At 45.1% G+C, this 16,524-nt stretch overlaps 2 protein-coding genes across 6 annotated transcripts in view; one reads left to right on the top strand and one right to left on the bottom strand.

The window, feature by feature from the left end:
- TATDN1 (TatD DNase domain containing 1) overlaps positions 1-9,414 on the bottom strand; it is a 57,154-nt gene extending 47,740 nt beyond the window's left edge. For 3 of the 4 annotated variants that reach the window (XR_005057315.2, XM_073230090.1, XM_017652449.3), the window contains exon 1: positions 9,349-9,414. Coding sequence is in view for 2 of the 4 variants with exons in the window: in XM_073230090.1 (XP_073086191.1) it covers positions 9,349-9,370 (22 nt within the window). In the remaining 2 variants the exon portion in view is untranslated. The remainder of the gene's footprint in view (positions 1-9,348) is intronic. The other variant, XM_073230091.1, reaches the window with a different exon arrangement.
- A 12-nt stretch (positions 9,415-9,426) lies between these two features.
- Positions 9,427-16,030, top strand: NDUFB9 (NADH:ubiquinone oxidoreductase subunit B9). Of its 2 annotated transcripts, XM_017652453.2 has the most exons (5): positions 9,450-9,613; positions 10,572-10,720; positions 12,146-12,338; positions 12,927-13,040; positions 15,811-16,030. In XM_017652453.2, exons 2-5 carry the CDS (start codon positions 10,695-10,697, stop codon positions 15,940-15,942), a joined length of 465 nt encoding a protein of 154 aa, XP_017507942.1. In that variant the 5' UTR covers positions 9,450-9,613; positions 10,572-10,694; the 3' UTR covers positions 15,943-16,030. The 2 variants fall into 2 exon arrangements, with proteins under 2 accessions (XP_017507941.1, XP_017507942.1); XM_017652452.2 differs by lacking the exon at positions 10,572-10,720 and having other exon boundaries at positions 9,427-9,613.
- The last annotated feature ends 494 nt before the right edge of the window (positions 16,031-16,524 follow it).

The raw sequence follows: 16,524 nt of genomic DNA, 5'->3' as shown, positions 1-16,524 counted from the left end.
CTTCCCTGAGGACTCACCCTTCCCTCCAGCAGTGGTTGCAAAGTGCCCATCATGCCTCAGGGTATCAGACTCTTCTGGATTGGCTGACAGCTGCCATCAGGGCAGTTTGGCCTAATCAGGGTGATTTACCATACTTACCCACTAGCTAAAAAATGTATGTAGAGCTCCAACATGTGTTGCGGGAATTGGATATGAAAAATATCATCTATAACACAGACCCCCAAGGCCCTGATGAGGAGTTGTTCATGGTAGGAATGAGAAATCTGGTGCTGCATACAGCTCCCACATCTCCCTTTGGGTCCCTAGTGACCGCTCTTGCCTCCCACATAGGGCAACCCATAAGTGAGGCTACTTGTACTTTAGCAGATCTAGGGGAGGTTGAAACAATAAGGGCACGGAAGGAAGTATGGGCTATGGCTGAAAGGAGAGGAGCAAAGGCCCCGTGAAGGTCTTGAGAACCCACATGTGGATTTGATAAAGGCTAGGGTAGTGAAAGAAAAACTTGATGGGCAGTCCAACAGGATCTTGTTAGAACTGTGGCACCAATTAAAGCCAGTGCAGCAGTTCCAGCTGCTGAGGTCCAGGACACTGAAGCTAGAGTCAAAGCCTCATGTCTGGCCTGTGTCCCTGCAAAACTTCCTGCGGAACAGTACTCAGGATTTGCCTGGGCCCTCACCCCCACCAGAGGGCAATTGGGCATCGTGGTTCAACTGGGGATGGGGGGGTCAAGGTCCCCACCTTGGGGGACCATGGTGGGGACTGGAGGCTACATTGGTCCTCTGTAAATGCACATGTCCTGGCGCTGGTGGACACAGGAGCTGAGTGTTCTTTGATTTATGGCAACACTGAGTGTTTTCCTGGGACCCCTGCTGTGATAGATGGCTATGGGGGTAAGGCAATTAGAGTGAAGAAAGCCCAAATCCCATTGGGAACAGGGTGTTTACCCCCAAAGGAGTATACAGTGTACATTTCTCCCATCCCTGATACATTTTGTGGGTAGATATCTTGCAGGGTCTGTGGTTACAGACCACTGCAGGTGAGTTCAGACTGAGGGTACATGTGGTAAAGGCAGTTCTGAGGGGACATGCTAAGCACCCACCTGTAGCTCTCCCTGTACCTCCGCGGGTGACAAATACTAAGCAGTATAAATTGTCAGGGGCGGGGGAGGAACACAGGAGATTGGAGAAACTCTACGGGAGTTGGAGAAGGTAGGCATCATAAAGCCCACTCATAGTCCTTTTAATTCCTCAGTGTGGCCAATGAAAAAGCCAGACGGCTCCTGGTGTATGACCAAAGACTACAGGAAATTGAATGAAGTCACACTCCCTTTGCATGCTGCTGTCCCTTCTATAGCAGCCCATATGGTCACACTCAGTCATGAACTGGGGACGTATCATTATGTTGTAGACCTTGCTAATGCTTTCTTTTCTATTGACATAGCACATGAAAGTCACGAACAGTTTGCCTTCACATGGGAAGGCCAGCAGTAGACATTCACTGTCCTTCCCACTGGGATACCTCCACCATTTGTCACGGACTTGTAGCCCAGGACTTAGCCACATGGAAGAAACCACAAATGGTGTGGCTGTATCACTACATTGATGATATTATGCTCATGTCTGATTCTCTTTCAAAGTTAGAAGGGGCAATTCCTAGACTGCTACAACATCTACAGGAGAAAGGATGGGCTGTCAACAGCACCATAGTTCAGGGAACTGGTTTGTCTGTAAAATTCTTGGGGATTGTCTGGTCAGGTAAAACTAAAGTTATTCCTGAAGCAGTCATAGACAAGGTCCAGGCTTTCCCTATCACAACCACTGTGGCAGTATTACAAGAGTTTTTGGGTCTTTTGGGCTACTGGAGAGTGTTTATTCTGCACTTGGCACAAATTCTGAAGTTGGTACAAAAGGGCACCAGGTGGGACTGGGATGAAACATCTACAGCTGCTTTTACTGCTGCTAAGAGAGCAGTCAAGGCCGTACAGGCCTTGAGTGTAATGGACTCATCAAGGCCCTGTGAGCTGGATGTTCACGTAACCAAAGATGGTTATAGATGAGTTCCTTGGCAGTGGCTTGAACAGACATGCCAACCTATTGGATTCTGGCCACAACTATGGAAAGGAGCAGAGGTCTGGTACACCCTGATAGAGAAGCAACTGGCTGCTCTGTATCCTGCCTTGCTGGCTACGGAGCCCATCACCGGAAAAGCTCCAACCAATGCAATAACCACCTATCCCATTGTAGGGTGGGTACGAGACTGAACCCAAAGGCCACAGAGTGGGGTGGCACAGATGCCTACATTGGCCAAATCAGGTGCATATTTACAGTAGTGCAGTACTCTCTCTACTTGAAGGGCCCCCAACAGTAAGATGGCGAATTTCCAGCTTCTCTTCGGGGTCCTCGGTTCCCGCTGGCACCACCTGAAGCCCAATCACCTCTCGCCCCGCTCCCAATCCCAGCACCTAGCCAATAGTCACCAGCCCTGTAGAAGTAACACCACAATCACCCCATGCCCCTTCCTATAACCCAGCACCTTTCCCTAATAAAGCGGAATTCTCTGGTAAATTGCTGCTGTGTGTCGCTCCTTTCCTTTCACTACTAGCCCCTTAAATGGAGAACTCCAATGCTTATTGGGGCCAGGGACATATTCAGGTGGAAAGCAGGAAAAACTTGCTTTTGAGCCATTGGTAGTGGAGAGTCCTTATCAGGAGGGAAAAGCCACTATACCTGAAGATGCTTGGTATACAGACAGCTCCAGTTGTGGGCAGCCCCTGAAGTGGAGTGCTGTGGCTTTCCATCCTAAGACTGAGACAATACGGATGGAGAAGGGAGAGGGGAAGAGCAGCCAATGGGCTGAGTTGCGGGTAGGATGGCCCGTGATCACCCAGGAGCCTTCCCCCATAGTTGTCTACATTGACAGCTGGGCTGTCTATTAAAGCCTGACCCTGTGACTAATGACATGGTACCATACCAACCGGGTGGTTGGTTACTGGCCCCTTTGGGAGCAAAAGCTGTGGCAAGACCTATGGGCCTCTGGTCAGACTGAGACTGTTACTGTTTATCATGTGACTGGCCATTTGCTTTTGGCATCCCCAGGGAATGATGAAGCAGACAGAATGGCCCAGATGCACTGGTTAGAAGGAAAGTCTGCCTCTGATGTAGCCCAATGGTTACATCAGCATTTGTTGCATGTGGGGCAAGACAATGTGGGCTGTAGCCCATCAGTGGGGCTTGCCATTAACCACTGAAGAATTCAGCAGAGCCTGGAAGAGTACCTTGTGTGCTCTAAGAGGGACTTAACACTGAGTCCTGCAGCAACATGGGACAATAGTAAAGGAGCCAATACCCCTTGTCAGGTGGCAGATAAAGGATCCTCTGCCTTTATCAGAAGGATATCGGTATGCTATGACTTGTGTGGACATGGCTACTGGATTATTGGTTGCTTTTCCTGCACATTGTGCAGATTAGCAAACCACCAAGGGGGGCCTAGAGCATCTCTCTGCAGCCTATAGCCAGCCGCAGGTCATTGAAAGTGATCAAGGCACCCTCTTTACTGGACATGCATTATAAGGATGGGTTGTAGGAATTAGGAATAAAGTGGAAGTTTCATGTACCATACAACCCTACCAAGGCAGGGATGAAAGAGAGGTACAACAGTTTGTTGAAATCTGGCCTTAAGTCGGACACCAGTAGTCTATGAGGCTGGTCAGTTGACTTATGGACAGTGCTACGGCATTTGAATGAGAAGCCCCAAAAAGGAGACTTTAGCCCTATAGATGTGCTAACACACGTTGCTGCCTCTCCTATATAACTGCACATGCAAAGCAAAGACGAGTCACTGAAGCCAGGATGTGCCCAGCAGAGCAACATCCTGCTGCCAGCCCCTCCTGAATTAAAACCCTGGAGACACCATTGAACGGACGTGGCCCTGGACATTTCAATACATGGAACAGCAATGGCTGGCCCTTCTGGCACCTTGGGGAAAAGGCCTGGAAGCTGGCCTCCTGTGTATTCCTGGAGTAACAGCAGAGTGGTCCCCAAAGACCACAGTAGTGTACCCAAAACATCCAGGAGTTAAGAGCATCTTACAGGGAAGCTTTGTTTTATCTTTATGGCCAGTGCATGAACCTCCCGTAACCCTACATATTGACCCATCTGTAAGTCCCACAGGGAGGGGGGTGAAAGTCTGGTATACTAGACCAGGACGAGATCCCATTCCTGCCACTGTCCTATCACAGGACCACTCTCTTGAATGTGTCGTACCTGATGGACAAGATTTGCCTATGCTGGTGTCATTAAAACATGTATCTTATCACCCTTAAGAATGTTTTCTTCTACAGTCCTTGTGGCCTGGATGCACCCCCTGGCTGCAGCTGCCATGGGATGATTGCTCTGAACTCTCTACCCCTTCAGCTACTGCCTGCTGGAATGGGCGAGCTATGGGTTTAATCTGCATAGGATTTTGAACCTGGCTGAATCCTCTGGTTTAAGGATTATGATGATTTTATTCCTGTTGTTATTCTATGTCATTAGTCTGGTCACAATGCTCCAGTTTTCTCACCCAGGAACCATTGTGGAAGAGGGGGAATGAGTAGATTGTAAGGTGAGATTTCTGGAGGGGTGGCCTGTGGGTAAAACTAATATTTTCAGAATCTCTTGCCTGGCTTTAGTGCATCTCCACATCAACAGGTATACCTAAGAGGTGGAGAGAAGTAGTTCATCTCCATATCAATGGGTAATTACCTGGGCAACTGAGGGATTATCTGAACCTGATTTGGGGGAGGTTTCATTTGCTTCTGCTGGAGGAGACAGCTGGCCCCCAGACCACAGTTTGTAAGTGATAAATGGGTTTTAAACTTTACCTCTCCCTTTGACTGATTTCGGTTTTAGATGTATTTTGCCCTGGGATTTCCTCTCCCCAGAGTTACAGGGTCTTATGTACAGGGAGTCTAGGAGCGGTCGGTTGGATAAGGTTGTGCTCTGCAATTGTGGACAGGAGGGAATTGACAATGACTACACGAGTGCCAGGGGAGAGGGGAAAAGGACTGTGTGCTTTGCTAGGAAGGATCATTCTTGTGCAACAGGAACTCCAGGGAACAAAACCTTGGTCAGTGCGGTGTGCCTCCCAATAACATGTTTCCTGGTTTTGGCCAGCCCTGGGCTGTCAACATAGCACATACTTAGCATACTGCTGGGAGGAAGCCATGTGAACACATGGTTATTCTGAAACAAAAGGTCACACAACAGCAGCGCTTGTCCCTAGAAGAGTACGTGGGAAGAAGGGGAATAACAAGATGTGAAGTCTGATGGTGATGGCTATGGGCAATAAAATGTCTTCCTTATTGAAAATGTACACCCTTTAGCTTTAACATGAGGAGAATCTCCAAATTCGTGGTGGTGGGTAGCCACTGCCTTCCAATAGACCCCTACATTGTTTCTGCTGAGTTTCAGCTTCTTCTTAGTATATTCTCTGATTTCTGTCTAGCTTGCTCTCAGTGAGCTGTGCTGCTTCAACATTCAGAAAAGCTTTGAAAGATAAATGGGAGTTTGGATAATTCAAGAGATGGTGGGGAGAGTATTCCAGGCATTTGAAAATGCAGGAGAAAGGCACAATGCAGAAAATTTAAGACATTTGGGCAACAGCATATATATCAGTATCGAGTGGGAGATGAATTTATACCTGGTACCTTTTAAAGGACTACTAACACACAAACATCATACTGTTAAGTAAAATACAGGGGTTAGGTGGAATGGCTCCTGGTCACAAGAAATCAACATCTACTTTCTTTTCAAGTAAGGGAAGGAAATTAGCGAAGAGGGAGAAAGGAAACCCAGGGAAAAGGAGAAAGACCTTGATGACTAGAACAATCATTCAAAGGAGTCAGTCTACAGTCACCCATATGCTTATGATTACATCATCTGTGCTATGGAGAGTCATAGATAATCATCAGCACAGGAACAGCCTGTATCTCTTTTAGGTCATTTCTCCTCTGTGCAGATTAGAATTTTTCCAAAGCAACCTCTCACTAGAAAACGAAGTGAAAAACAAAATGAAACTGAAAAGCAATCATATATAGTAAGTAAACTTTATGACACTAATTTGAAAGTGAATTGAACATAAGTTTAGAGGCTCAGTTTATGAAGCCTCTCCTCATTCTAACTGATAAATTGTTCATCAATGCTTATCCTGAAGCAAACATTCACTGAGGCCAATTCCAAGGTGAAACCACTTCCTTTTGGAACCTACATCTTCCTGATGTGAGCCCGTCCTTCTTTTAGGTGCAAAGTTACAAGGTACTTCAAAGATCTATACTCAGCCTTAGGCTTTGGGATATCCTGCACTGACTCTGCCACAGACTTCATCTCCTTTTGGGAGAATCTCCTGTGACTCACAGACCTTAGCCCTTTTCCTTCCAAAGTATGGTTTGAATCAATTGAATTCCTCAGCCAGTTACTAGAGCTGCTTTCTATATCCTTTGATAAATAGACTGTTTCACCTAAGACTTGGTGAAGAGGTTTATAACATGCCACCTCAAAATGACACTTTGGCATATTGGTTATTTTGAGCTGAAAGTACTTGAGAAACAGTAGATGCAGCAAAAGCTCTCTGATCTCCCCCTCTCTACCTAAAAGCAGGTCACAAAGCCTCCCACGAGAAAGGTACCTTCCCAGTACCAGGAAGAGAAGAACATGCTTATGAAACTGGGGGTCAAAGTCAAAATGGATCTGCACAAACAAACCCAAAGTAACCTTTATCTTCCACTAGTTTCCCTATGTATTTTCTCTCCTTAAGTGAACTTCGGTGGGTGAGTTTTAGACTGCTGATGAGCCAGCTTTGAAAAGGGGAGGTTCCACTGCATCCCAAGTCCCACTACTTTGCAACTATTAAGTATAGGTTCTTACTGCTATTCAGATTGATATAAACACCTGGGTTATGATCATCAGATAAAGTCATAGAAATTAGTTTCAAGTATAACCTAGGACACAATGTTGAAGTATCCTCCAGGAGGGTGTAGTGTTTCCCATGAAACACAAATAGTTCTGCTTCCTGCTTCTTTCCCCATATTAGAATCACTGGGTGTAGTTTTAAGGGGCAGCCACTTATTCTGCAGTTAGTGAAGAGGGGAATGCAGGAGAATCACAACCTGGGATAGTCACTTGTCCTCAATCAAAATCTAAGGCTGCTTTTATAACACTGACTTAATTTTTCATGCAATTTATTCCATGTAAAGCTTGTTCACATATCAATCTTTCCATGGGACTAACATGGTGTTTTCCAAAGTATTGTTCACAACTCATTGCAGGCAGAGAAATCATTGTAGTGGGTCGGTAATAGGCAGAATTTTTTACATGACAGAGAATAAAACATTATCAGAGGAAGTCACATTTTTGTTATTTAAAAAATCTGATGTTTGTTTTTATGATTTGGTAAAAAACTAAAAGATAGGGAAGGATATACTTCAAACTTTTAATAATGGTTACCTCAGAGGAGTGGAAAGGAAGGTGATCACACACAAAAAAATTTATTCCAATTAAACCCACCTTCTTCAAGAAGTCTTTTCTAGCTTATCTAATTTGGATTCCTTAATCAATTTTCTTACCACCTTAGTACTAACACTGCACATTTTTATACCCACCCATTCATACTTCCATTAAACAACCACTGTGCTGTGCTCCTGGGAAACTAACATAATCACTATGGATTATCTGCCTTAAGAGTGTGGTGTAGTCGGAAAGGCAGATAAATATCTTTTGTGAGTGTTTCATGGCTTTTATTCCATCTCCCCTAACAATTATATCACAGATTGGAGGGAAAAGGTTGAGAGACACAACTAGAAAGAGTCTACAATCTTTGAGGACTTATCCCCTAACCCCACCCCAGGCTCTCCCTAGAATTTTTTTAATGGCTTTTGTGGCAATTAACACATTCTCTCCTGCATTTGCTTTAACTGTACATAAGCCTGATTGTACATATCTATCCAGTCTGAAAACTAACTGTACTACCAGATTTTTTGTATTCATAGTTCTACACATGTAGATGTCTCTGGGGAAGGAAAACTCTTAAAATAACTCAGAACTAAGTTTATAATACTAACCTCTCTCTCTCTCTCTCTCTCCTGAGAGTCAGACTACAATTCCAATTGCTCAGCAAATGTCTTCACCTGGATGACCTTTAAGAATCTCAAACTTAACCTAATTCACGTGCATCTTGCTACCTCTCTCACTCACTACTCAAGCAATCTCGCTTCCGTTTCACATTTAGGTTTTTATGCCAACCCTGAGTCATCTGTTTACTCTCCCTTACCTGTCATTAATACGGCACCAAAAGCTGCACATGTACATTTCTTCCATTTGGCTTTCCCTTTTTTACTGCCCTAGTTCAAGCTCTAAAATGCTTCCCTGCTTCGCCCGCTACCCCCACCAACCTACACAATAGCTCTCAGGATCACTTCACTAAAGCAAAGATGTGTTCACTATCATTTCCCACCTTTAAGAAGCTGGCAACTCCACTAGGACAAGGATCATGCCCAGCTTTACCCACTGTTTACCACAGCCCAAGGTTCCTGGTATGTAATTGGCATTCAATGGCACTCGTCAGTAGCCTTAGTGAAGTTACACTCGACACAAAACTAAACTCGGCAAGACATTTGAGTGCCAAGTTACCCTTCCAATCCCAGCTCTCACAATGCCCTCCAGGGTTTCCTAAGTGCCTAGCAGTAAATATTCTTACCCTTGGTTCCTGTCGCATTCCCCTTCTTTTGTACTACATATGCTAAGTGGATTATTTTATTTGCCGAATAACGGAACTTGTTCTTCCCACTATTTGTGTACTCTAGTTTCTCCACCCGATTACAATGCCAGCAGGGCATGGAGGACGGGTCTTTGTGCCCTATCCTCTAGGCTAGTGCCTAGCCCTACCCGCACTCGGTAACTGTGAAGTGGATGCACGAATTGGCGAGGGCACGGGTCTCTCGAAGCCGTCATCGTCTCTGCCACGGAGAGAGGGAACGGGCGGGAGATGCACATGGGCCTGAAGAGAACATAGTGACTGGCTGCTAAGACGCGTCTTTGTAGTTTTGTTTTTTTATTTTTATCGAATACAACGCTATTGAAAACAGCATAAATCACAACTGCACCGCTCGTGAATTTCACGAACAAGCATCCGTGCAACCAGCACCTAGACCGACAACTGGAACACTACCCGCACCCAGAGGCCTCCCCGCACCGTCTTCCACTGAGGGCCCTTTCCACGTTCAAAAGGCCGAAGAGTTCAAGCGCTGAGCCCTCAGGCCACGATGAGCGACGCCCGGGCGTAGTCAGAGGGCCCCAGAACCGAGATAAAACTCACCCAAAAACTTGAGACGACTCATGACCGTACGGCAGGATCCGGCGCGGCGGAAGCGGAAGTGGCTGCTGCGCGTACCGCCCTTCCGGCAGCTCCGTTCCGTCCCCGAACCGCCGGCCGCGGATTTCCCGGGAGCCCCCGCGGCCGCTGGAAGTGAGCGGGCCGCAATGGCGTTTTCCGCTTCGGCCGCCTACTTGACCCACCAGCAGAAGGTTTTGCGGCTTTATAAGCGGGCGCTGCGCCACCTGGAGTCGTGGTGCATCCACAGGTGGGAGAGGGGGACCCAGGGCGCGGGGAGCTGACCCCAGGGACCGCCACGGAGGCTGCGAGGCCCCGGGGGCCGAGCGCGGCTCAAGGACTTCGGGGACAGATGGGGGAGGCGGCCCATCGACTGGGTTCGATCGCTGCCTTCGTCGTCCATAGCTACGAGATCTTAGAGAGTTGTTTATCTGACCAGGGCCGCAGGTTTCTTTTCTGGAAAACGGACTTAGGGCCCTGCTCAGAGGGTTGCATAACGATTACATGAAATAAAGGAAAGTGACTAAAACTGATTATAATGCGTTCAGCGCTACTTCATGACCACCTCGATCCTAATATTAGCAGTAATTAATATGGGCGTTGTTTTGTTTAGTCCTCACAACTCTAGTTGTTCGTGATCATTTAGCCTTATTTTACAGAGGAGGAAAGAGAAGCAGAAAGGGACTTGGCAAGGCCCTACAGCTGGTCAGGATTTAAAAAAAAACCTCAGGTGTCTAACTCGGAAGCATCGTCATTCGCCAGCCCCTCCCATCAGCGTTCCTCTTGTTAGCGTCTTGCGGGCCTTTTCACTACCTTCGCATCCTACATAATTATTTACCACATACATAACCCTCTTCTTTCCTCTCTAACCATCAGAGACTAGCCTTAGAACTTACTCTTAAAACATAGATTTTCATGACCTAGATGCAGTGCATGGTGAGTAGCAACCCAAGACGTGTGACCTCTACCCCCTTTTCAGAATCCTAAAAACTAGTTCTAGGAGAAGGGCTTCTGGAAGAATCTCTAAATGATGGAATACTGAGCAGGTCTGGAAGAGTTGTGGAGGGTATGCTTAAAGCCTAGGTTACATATCTGTGGTTATTGGAAAGTCATAGGCTACTTCTCGGCTAGGCGGGAGGATGGCCTGGCTTGGTGGTGTAGGATTGTTAGTTTATTCCCTGCTTTTTCCTTACTAATTAATCCGACAGAATTTGCAGTTCAGGTTTTATGCTGGATGCTGAGTAAATAAAAGAACTTGGCAACTCGGATAAACGGGGAAGATGGACATGTAAACAAGTAGATACCTCAGAAAATTACCAATCTTTTTAAAGATGAATTCAAGCCATCAAGAATTCAGGTAATGCTGAACTACATCTGGAAATAATAAAGCCATAGTCGTGGAGGAAATAAGTATCTACTATAATAACATTGACTCAGCATTTTAAAAGATCTCACTGACATCCTTTCTCATACTTGCTTTATTTTTCTCCCTCCATTTGCCCTCGTAGTGCTATTTGTTCCCCATGGTTCCATCCTCGGCTGTCTGTTATTATTGTATATACTTGGGGCAGCCTCATCTAATTCTTGGACTTGAATTGTCTTACGCCTATGCTCATTTGTCCCTAGAGCTGTATTTCCAACTATTTGATAGATCAGCTAGTTCTCTGAAACTCAACTTGTCTAAATTCTTTAAAACCAAACTAATTTTTTCACTATCCCATTCTGATTGTCTTCCCAGGTTCCCTGCCTCAGTTAGTGGCATTACTAGTAATTCATTTACTCAGTCTTAGAATTGTTCTCAAGTACTTCATTTACCCCTCTGCCAGTGATATACATACTTATATGCCGTGTATAATTGGGCACTGATTTTTGTAAATTCTCTCCCCAGTGTAATATTTATCACTGATATTGAGCATTAAGGAGGTAGGTTCCAGGCCCTCTTTGAAGCATGTTTATGTTTTTAGCTCTTTGAATCTTTAGGATAACCTTAAAATATAGATACTGTTATTAATACTTTTATAGAGGAGGAACCCATGGCTTAAAGACATTAGAAACTTAACCCGTAAACACAAAGGGTAGCTAAGATTCATCCCAAGCAATCTTGATTTGAGTCCCCATTCTCATAATTTTATAGTCTAAATGTTTCTCTACTGTCTCCTGTCTGTTCCCGTCACTGTTGCCTACTTCAGGCCCTCCTCATTTGTGGCGTGGATTATTGTCAAAGCCTCCTAATGATCTATGCCCAGTTTCTTCTAAAACCTGACCTTACCGTGCCTAAGATCATGCAGCTGGCATCAGAGTCAGGATTCAAACCCAGGTCTGTGATTGAAGCAGTATTTCAATCACATGGCTTTCACCATGTAACACCTCCCTTATTCATCTTTGTATCTCCAGAATTTAACACAGTGTCTAGTACAGGGTAGGAGAAAATTCGGTAAGTTGGCACTGAATGAATGTTGAATCATCTACAGAGGCTACAGCTAGTTTTTCTCTTTTGCTAATTAGCTTTTTCCTTTTTTGTTTAAGTCATCATTCCTTTGTTGGAGGAGAGAGGTGGGAGGTGGTTAGGCTGTATTTGACATTTTTTTGTTGCTGGTGTTGGGGGGCTGCTGTGGAAGCCATCATAGTGATGTGGCTGTCCCATCAGCAGGGTCTGGGGAGGTGCCAGGAAATTACACTGCTCATCCAGAAGGCGTGGTGGAAGTACAGCCTCTTGTCAGACAGTATTCATGCCCAGTTGAGTAGATAACATTTGTGATATCGAAAACCATTTTGGTTTAAGGGACAAATACCGGTACTTCGCCTGTTTGCTGAGAGCCCGATTTGAAGAACATAAGAATGAAAAGGATATGGTGAAAGCCACTCAGCTGCTTAGGGAGGCGGAGGAAGAGTTCTGGCACAGTCAGCATCCACAGCCGTACATCTTCCCTGACTCTCCCGGGGGCACCTCCTATGAGAGATACGAGTGTTACAAGGTAGGTGAGGACTGCCTCCTGAGAGGCGATTTTGTTTCTCTAATCCCAAGAAACCTCAGCCTTAGAAACTACTTGCCCTTTTCAGGATAACTAGGAGATTACTTCCCTACAGTTGTAGATACTTTTCTTCAGGTGTCAGTATTCTCCCAGATGACATTAAGACTTTCTAAATTCGGCTTCATGGTCTTGTAGTATCTTTTTGGCAAATCAGAGTGCTAACATCCTTGGTAAGTAACTCATTTTTGGACCTTAAAGTTAACCTGTTTGGGTTGGGGCTTAGTATTTTTGAGAAAATCTAGGTGATACTTGCGGATAACAAGCCCGCTCTGGAGGTGTAGAGAATGCAGATGGGGAGGAAGTATACCAGCCCTTTCAGCTGCCCTTGCCATTTTTCAGCCCTTGGCTATTTCATCTAAGGCATTCTCTTTTATGTTGGTTCCTGCTTTCCCCTGCCGTTCACTGTTTAGTGTCGGCAATAGTCTGGCACTTGTAATGCTTATGAAAATTCACCATGTCTCCTGAGCAGGTCCTGTCAGTGGCATGTAAATGCCTCCTGTGGAGTGATGCCATGATTTCCTCTCCTGACAGGTTCCTGAGTGGTGCTTAGATGACTGGCACCCTTCTGAGAAGGCCATGTACCCTGATTACTTTGCCAAGAGAGAGCAGTGGAAGAAACTGCGGAGGGAAAGCTGGGAGCGAGAGGTGAGTCGTCCCTACATTTTACCGGAAAGCTTGGCTCACGTGGTCACCTGAAAGGTGCTCTGGTTTTGCTCCCCCTCCGTGCAGAGCTCAGTTCCGGCCAGGATGGTCGCTCTGGCCCCTTGCCTCTCAGCTAGACATACATTCCTTTCTAAGGGTGTGAAATGCACCACATACAACCATCTTACAAATAGGTTGCAATGTGTTTGCCAGTCTTTTGGGTTTTCTGTTCTCTAATTTCAAGTCTCCCCTCCTCAGTCCTTCGCCATACCCTGCTGTCCCTTATCTTTCCCCTCCACAGTGCTTTGGAGATTGTTTATTCACCTTACAATGTCTTGGCTGATACACATTTTTAAAGGCTCAGTCTTGCTGTAGTGTGAAGAATATATTGGAAAGGGTAAGGGGAGAAGTGGAGAGATGAATATGGGGTCATTGTAGTTCAGTCAGAAGGTTATAGCAATCAGCGCTCAAGTGGGTGCAGTGAATATGGAAGGGCACAGATTCAGGGTATCATTTGGAGAGGTATGGGGATTGACTGGGTGTGAGGGATGCCCAGGGGACATGGAGGAATCAAGAATGGCTTCCAGGGTTTAAGCTTTAACTTAAAATATGGAGTTTGGTGATGGTCTTTATTGAGACAGGGAAGATGGGGGGAAACAGGTGTCAGAGGGATGATGAAGTGTTCGGTTTTAAGTTTGCTAAATTTAAGAATGTTAAATTTGAGAATCCTGTGAGACATCAAGTGCAGGTATCAGAAGACAACTTTGGATGTAGTAATCTGGAACTCAAAGGAGAAAACAGAAATTTGTGAGTTATTAGTTGTCATTAAAAGCCGTGAAAATATTTGAGATCCTTGACAGAGAGGAGTCATAGGAGCTCCTACCTGCAAAGGTCGGGAAAAGGAGACCGAGGCGCATCCAGCAAGGGAGGGGGCCATCGGGGGTGTGACAGGAGAATCAAGAGGGTGTCTCAGGTGTGGCCAGGGCAGGGTCACCTTCGCTGATAGTTGCTAAAAGGTGGAATAGAGTGAGGATTGGAAATTATGTCCAGAGATTTCGGCTACAGGAAAGGCAGTAGTAATGGCCTTTTCTGGAGGGTGGAATCACACTGATGAAAGTGAGCTGAAGGTGAGGAAGAGAAGGCATCAGAAGTAATTCTCAAAGTTTTGCTGAGTACAGTGACTGGAGGGCAAGGATTCTTTTAAGATAAGAAATAAGGATGCATATTTGCTGATTAGATTTGGAGCAAGGAAGAAATTGGTAATATTGAACAGAAATGAATAGGTAGAGGAGGAAAGTTTTTGAGAAGTAGGACCCCAAGCATGTATGGAGGCCTTTAAGAGAAAAGGGGTTCTTCCTCCATTATAATTGTGCAGAAGATGTAAATACACCTGGCTTAGAAGTTTTGATGATAGAAAAATGATGGACTTTGATGTGATGGCTTCTGTAGCGGGCACAGCATGTTGGGGAATGAGGGAAAGATGTGAGTATCGTGGGGAAATGATGAGCTTGCTGGGGAATAGTTGTAAGGTGGCCGTTTGGGGGTGAAGCTGGGAATGATTAGTGTATTGTAACATGAATTTGTTTCAGTATTTGCTTCTCTTTAGCATTATATACCAAGTGGGTGCAGGCTTGAAGGTAAATGGTGTGGTTTGTCACTGTTGAGAGTGACAAGGGGCTTGAGGTTATTTCAAGGGGACCTGATTACATGATGGAATCTAATCTAGCTGGATACAGAAGGGAAGTAAAGATGGGAGGTTGATGCAGGGGAGAGGGGCAGTCTGGCTGGCTGGATCTGTGAACTGGCTGTGTTGTGAGTTCTGAGAATTATTTTCAAGGAGCATTTTAGCACATGAGCTGAAAAGGGACACTAGTTGGATAGTGGAATATTTGAATTCATGATTTTGAAAGGTTCTGGTGATGTCTAGGATGCTGACTGTTGGAAGTCCTTGGCCAAAGTAGAGAATAAAGCCTTTGTGATGGAGGAAGGCAGTTTTCTAAGACATGTTTCATTGAAAACAAGGTGCATTTATTCCTGGAGACCAGCAGGTCCTTCTGCAGTTGCTCACTGTGACAGTCTCCTTCTCTCCACAGACACATTCTTCCTTACCTGTTTGTCTCATCAACATCATTAAACAGCATGTGTGCCTAAGGCTCAGGTTAGCCACAATCTAGAACTGATTTTTCTGCAAGAAATTTTAGAGAAACATTGCTCTAGCGTTAAGTTTCCTTCTCTGTTAGGACAGTGATGGTTTTGGAGGTTGCCATAACTGGGTACTTGGGCAATAGCAGGCAAAACTGAGCACATTTTTACCTGCGATTTCGTATTATTTCTTGTCCTGTTTGCTATTTGGGGGGCTTTAAAGTTAACATCCCTAATATATATGAATTGAGTTTTCTCAATGGTGCTTTTAGAGAGCACATAGCTGGAACACAAAAATAAATGTTTTTCTGGAGGGGGAACAGGTGGGAGACTGAAGTGGAACTGGAATGGTAATTGTAATAGTTTTGCTTAATGAGTAAGGGGTGGGGTAGGAAATTGTTCTCAGCTTCGCTGTTTAAAGAATGGGAATACTTTATAGAAAGGAGAAAAGGTTTTCTGAGTTAAAGTGTGGGCATAAGAATATCGGTACATACAAAAAAACACTTCCCAGCGGCGAGGATCAGGAAGCGTGTAACATGACACACAGTAAAAACAAAGCTGACACTTCACTGCGGCAGACTTTACAGTTGTCAGTTTGACTCCTTTTCTAATTGTTCCTTACTCCTTCTAGATTAAGCAGCTGCAGGAGGAAACCCCGCTTGGTGGTCCCAAAACAGAAGCTTTGCCTCCAGCCCGAAAGGAAGGTGATTTCCCCCCACTGTGGTGGCATATTGTGACCAGGCCCCGGGAGCGGCCCATGTAGAGAGAAGATGACACCTCACCAATCATGCTTGCAAGTGAAAGAAGTTATAGAATACACACACTTGTCTTAATAAAAATAGTATGCTATGTCTGATGTGTTCTGAGGGTTAACATGCCAGCTGACTGTGCCACTGTTGTTTTCTTACCACTTGTGCATATACAGAAAAGAACATGCAGTGTAGTCAATGTCTTTTCTCCCCCATTAAGCCATATTGATAGCACATGTTAGCAGTAAGGGAAAACTGCAGAACCAGATAGAAAATGTACACTGAAGATTGACTTGAACAAACTATAGTTGAAGGTTTAATTAGCTATAGTGACTGGAAGCAATATGAAACCAAAAAGAGAAGGTGTGCTAATATTGAGAACTTAAGATAACTTTTTAGTTTTCTTAAAGATTTCACTAATGTATTTTAGTTTTGATTAAAAGGACAAACAGCTCTCCCTAAGCACACACTCCACAAATAAGCGTGGAGTTTATGGGGTTCTCTCAGGACTGGAGGTTGGGATTAAACCTATTTTTGTGACGAGGCAGTTTTCCAGCTTCGCTTTCTCTACTGTAGCTTGGATTAGCTGCAGGCTC

Source organism: Manis javanica, chromosome 2 (assembly GCF_040802235.1).
Source record: "Manis javanica isolate MJ-LG chromosome 2, MJ_LKY, whole genome shotgun sequence".
In the NCBI taxonomy this organism is placed as follows: domain Eukaryota; kingdom Metazoa; phylum Chordata; class Mammalia; order Pholidota; family Manidae; genus Manis; species Manis javanica.
The sequence above is the reverse complement of the archived record's forward strand: the minus strand, read 5'-3'. Positions and strand labels throughout refer to the sequence as shown.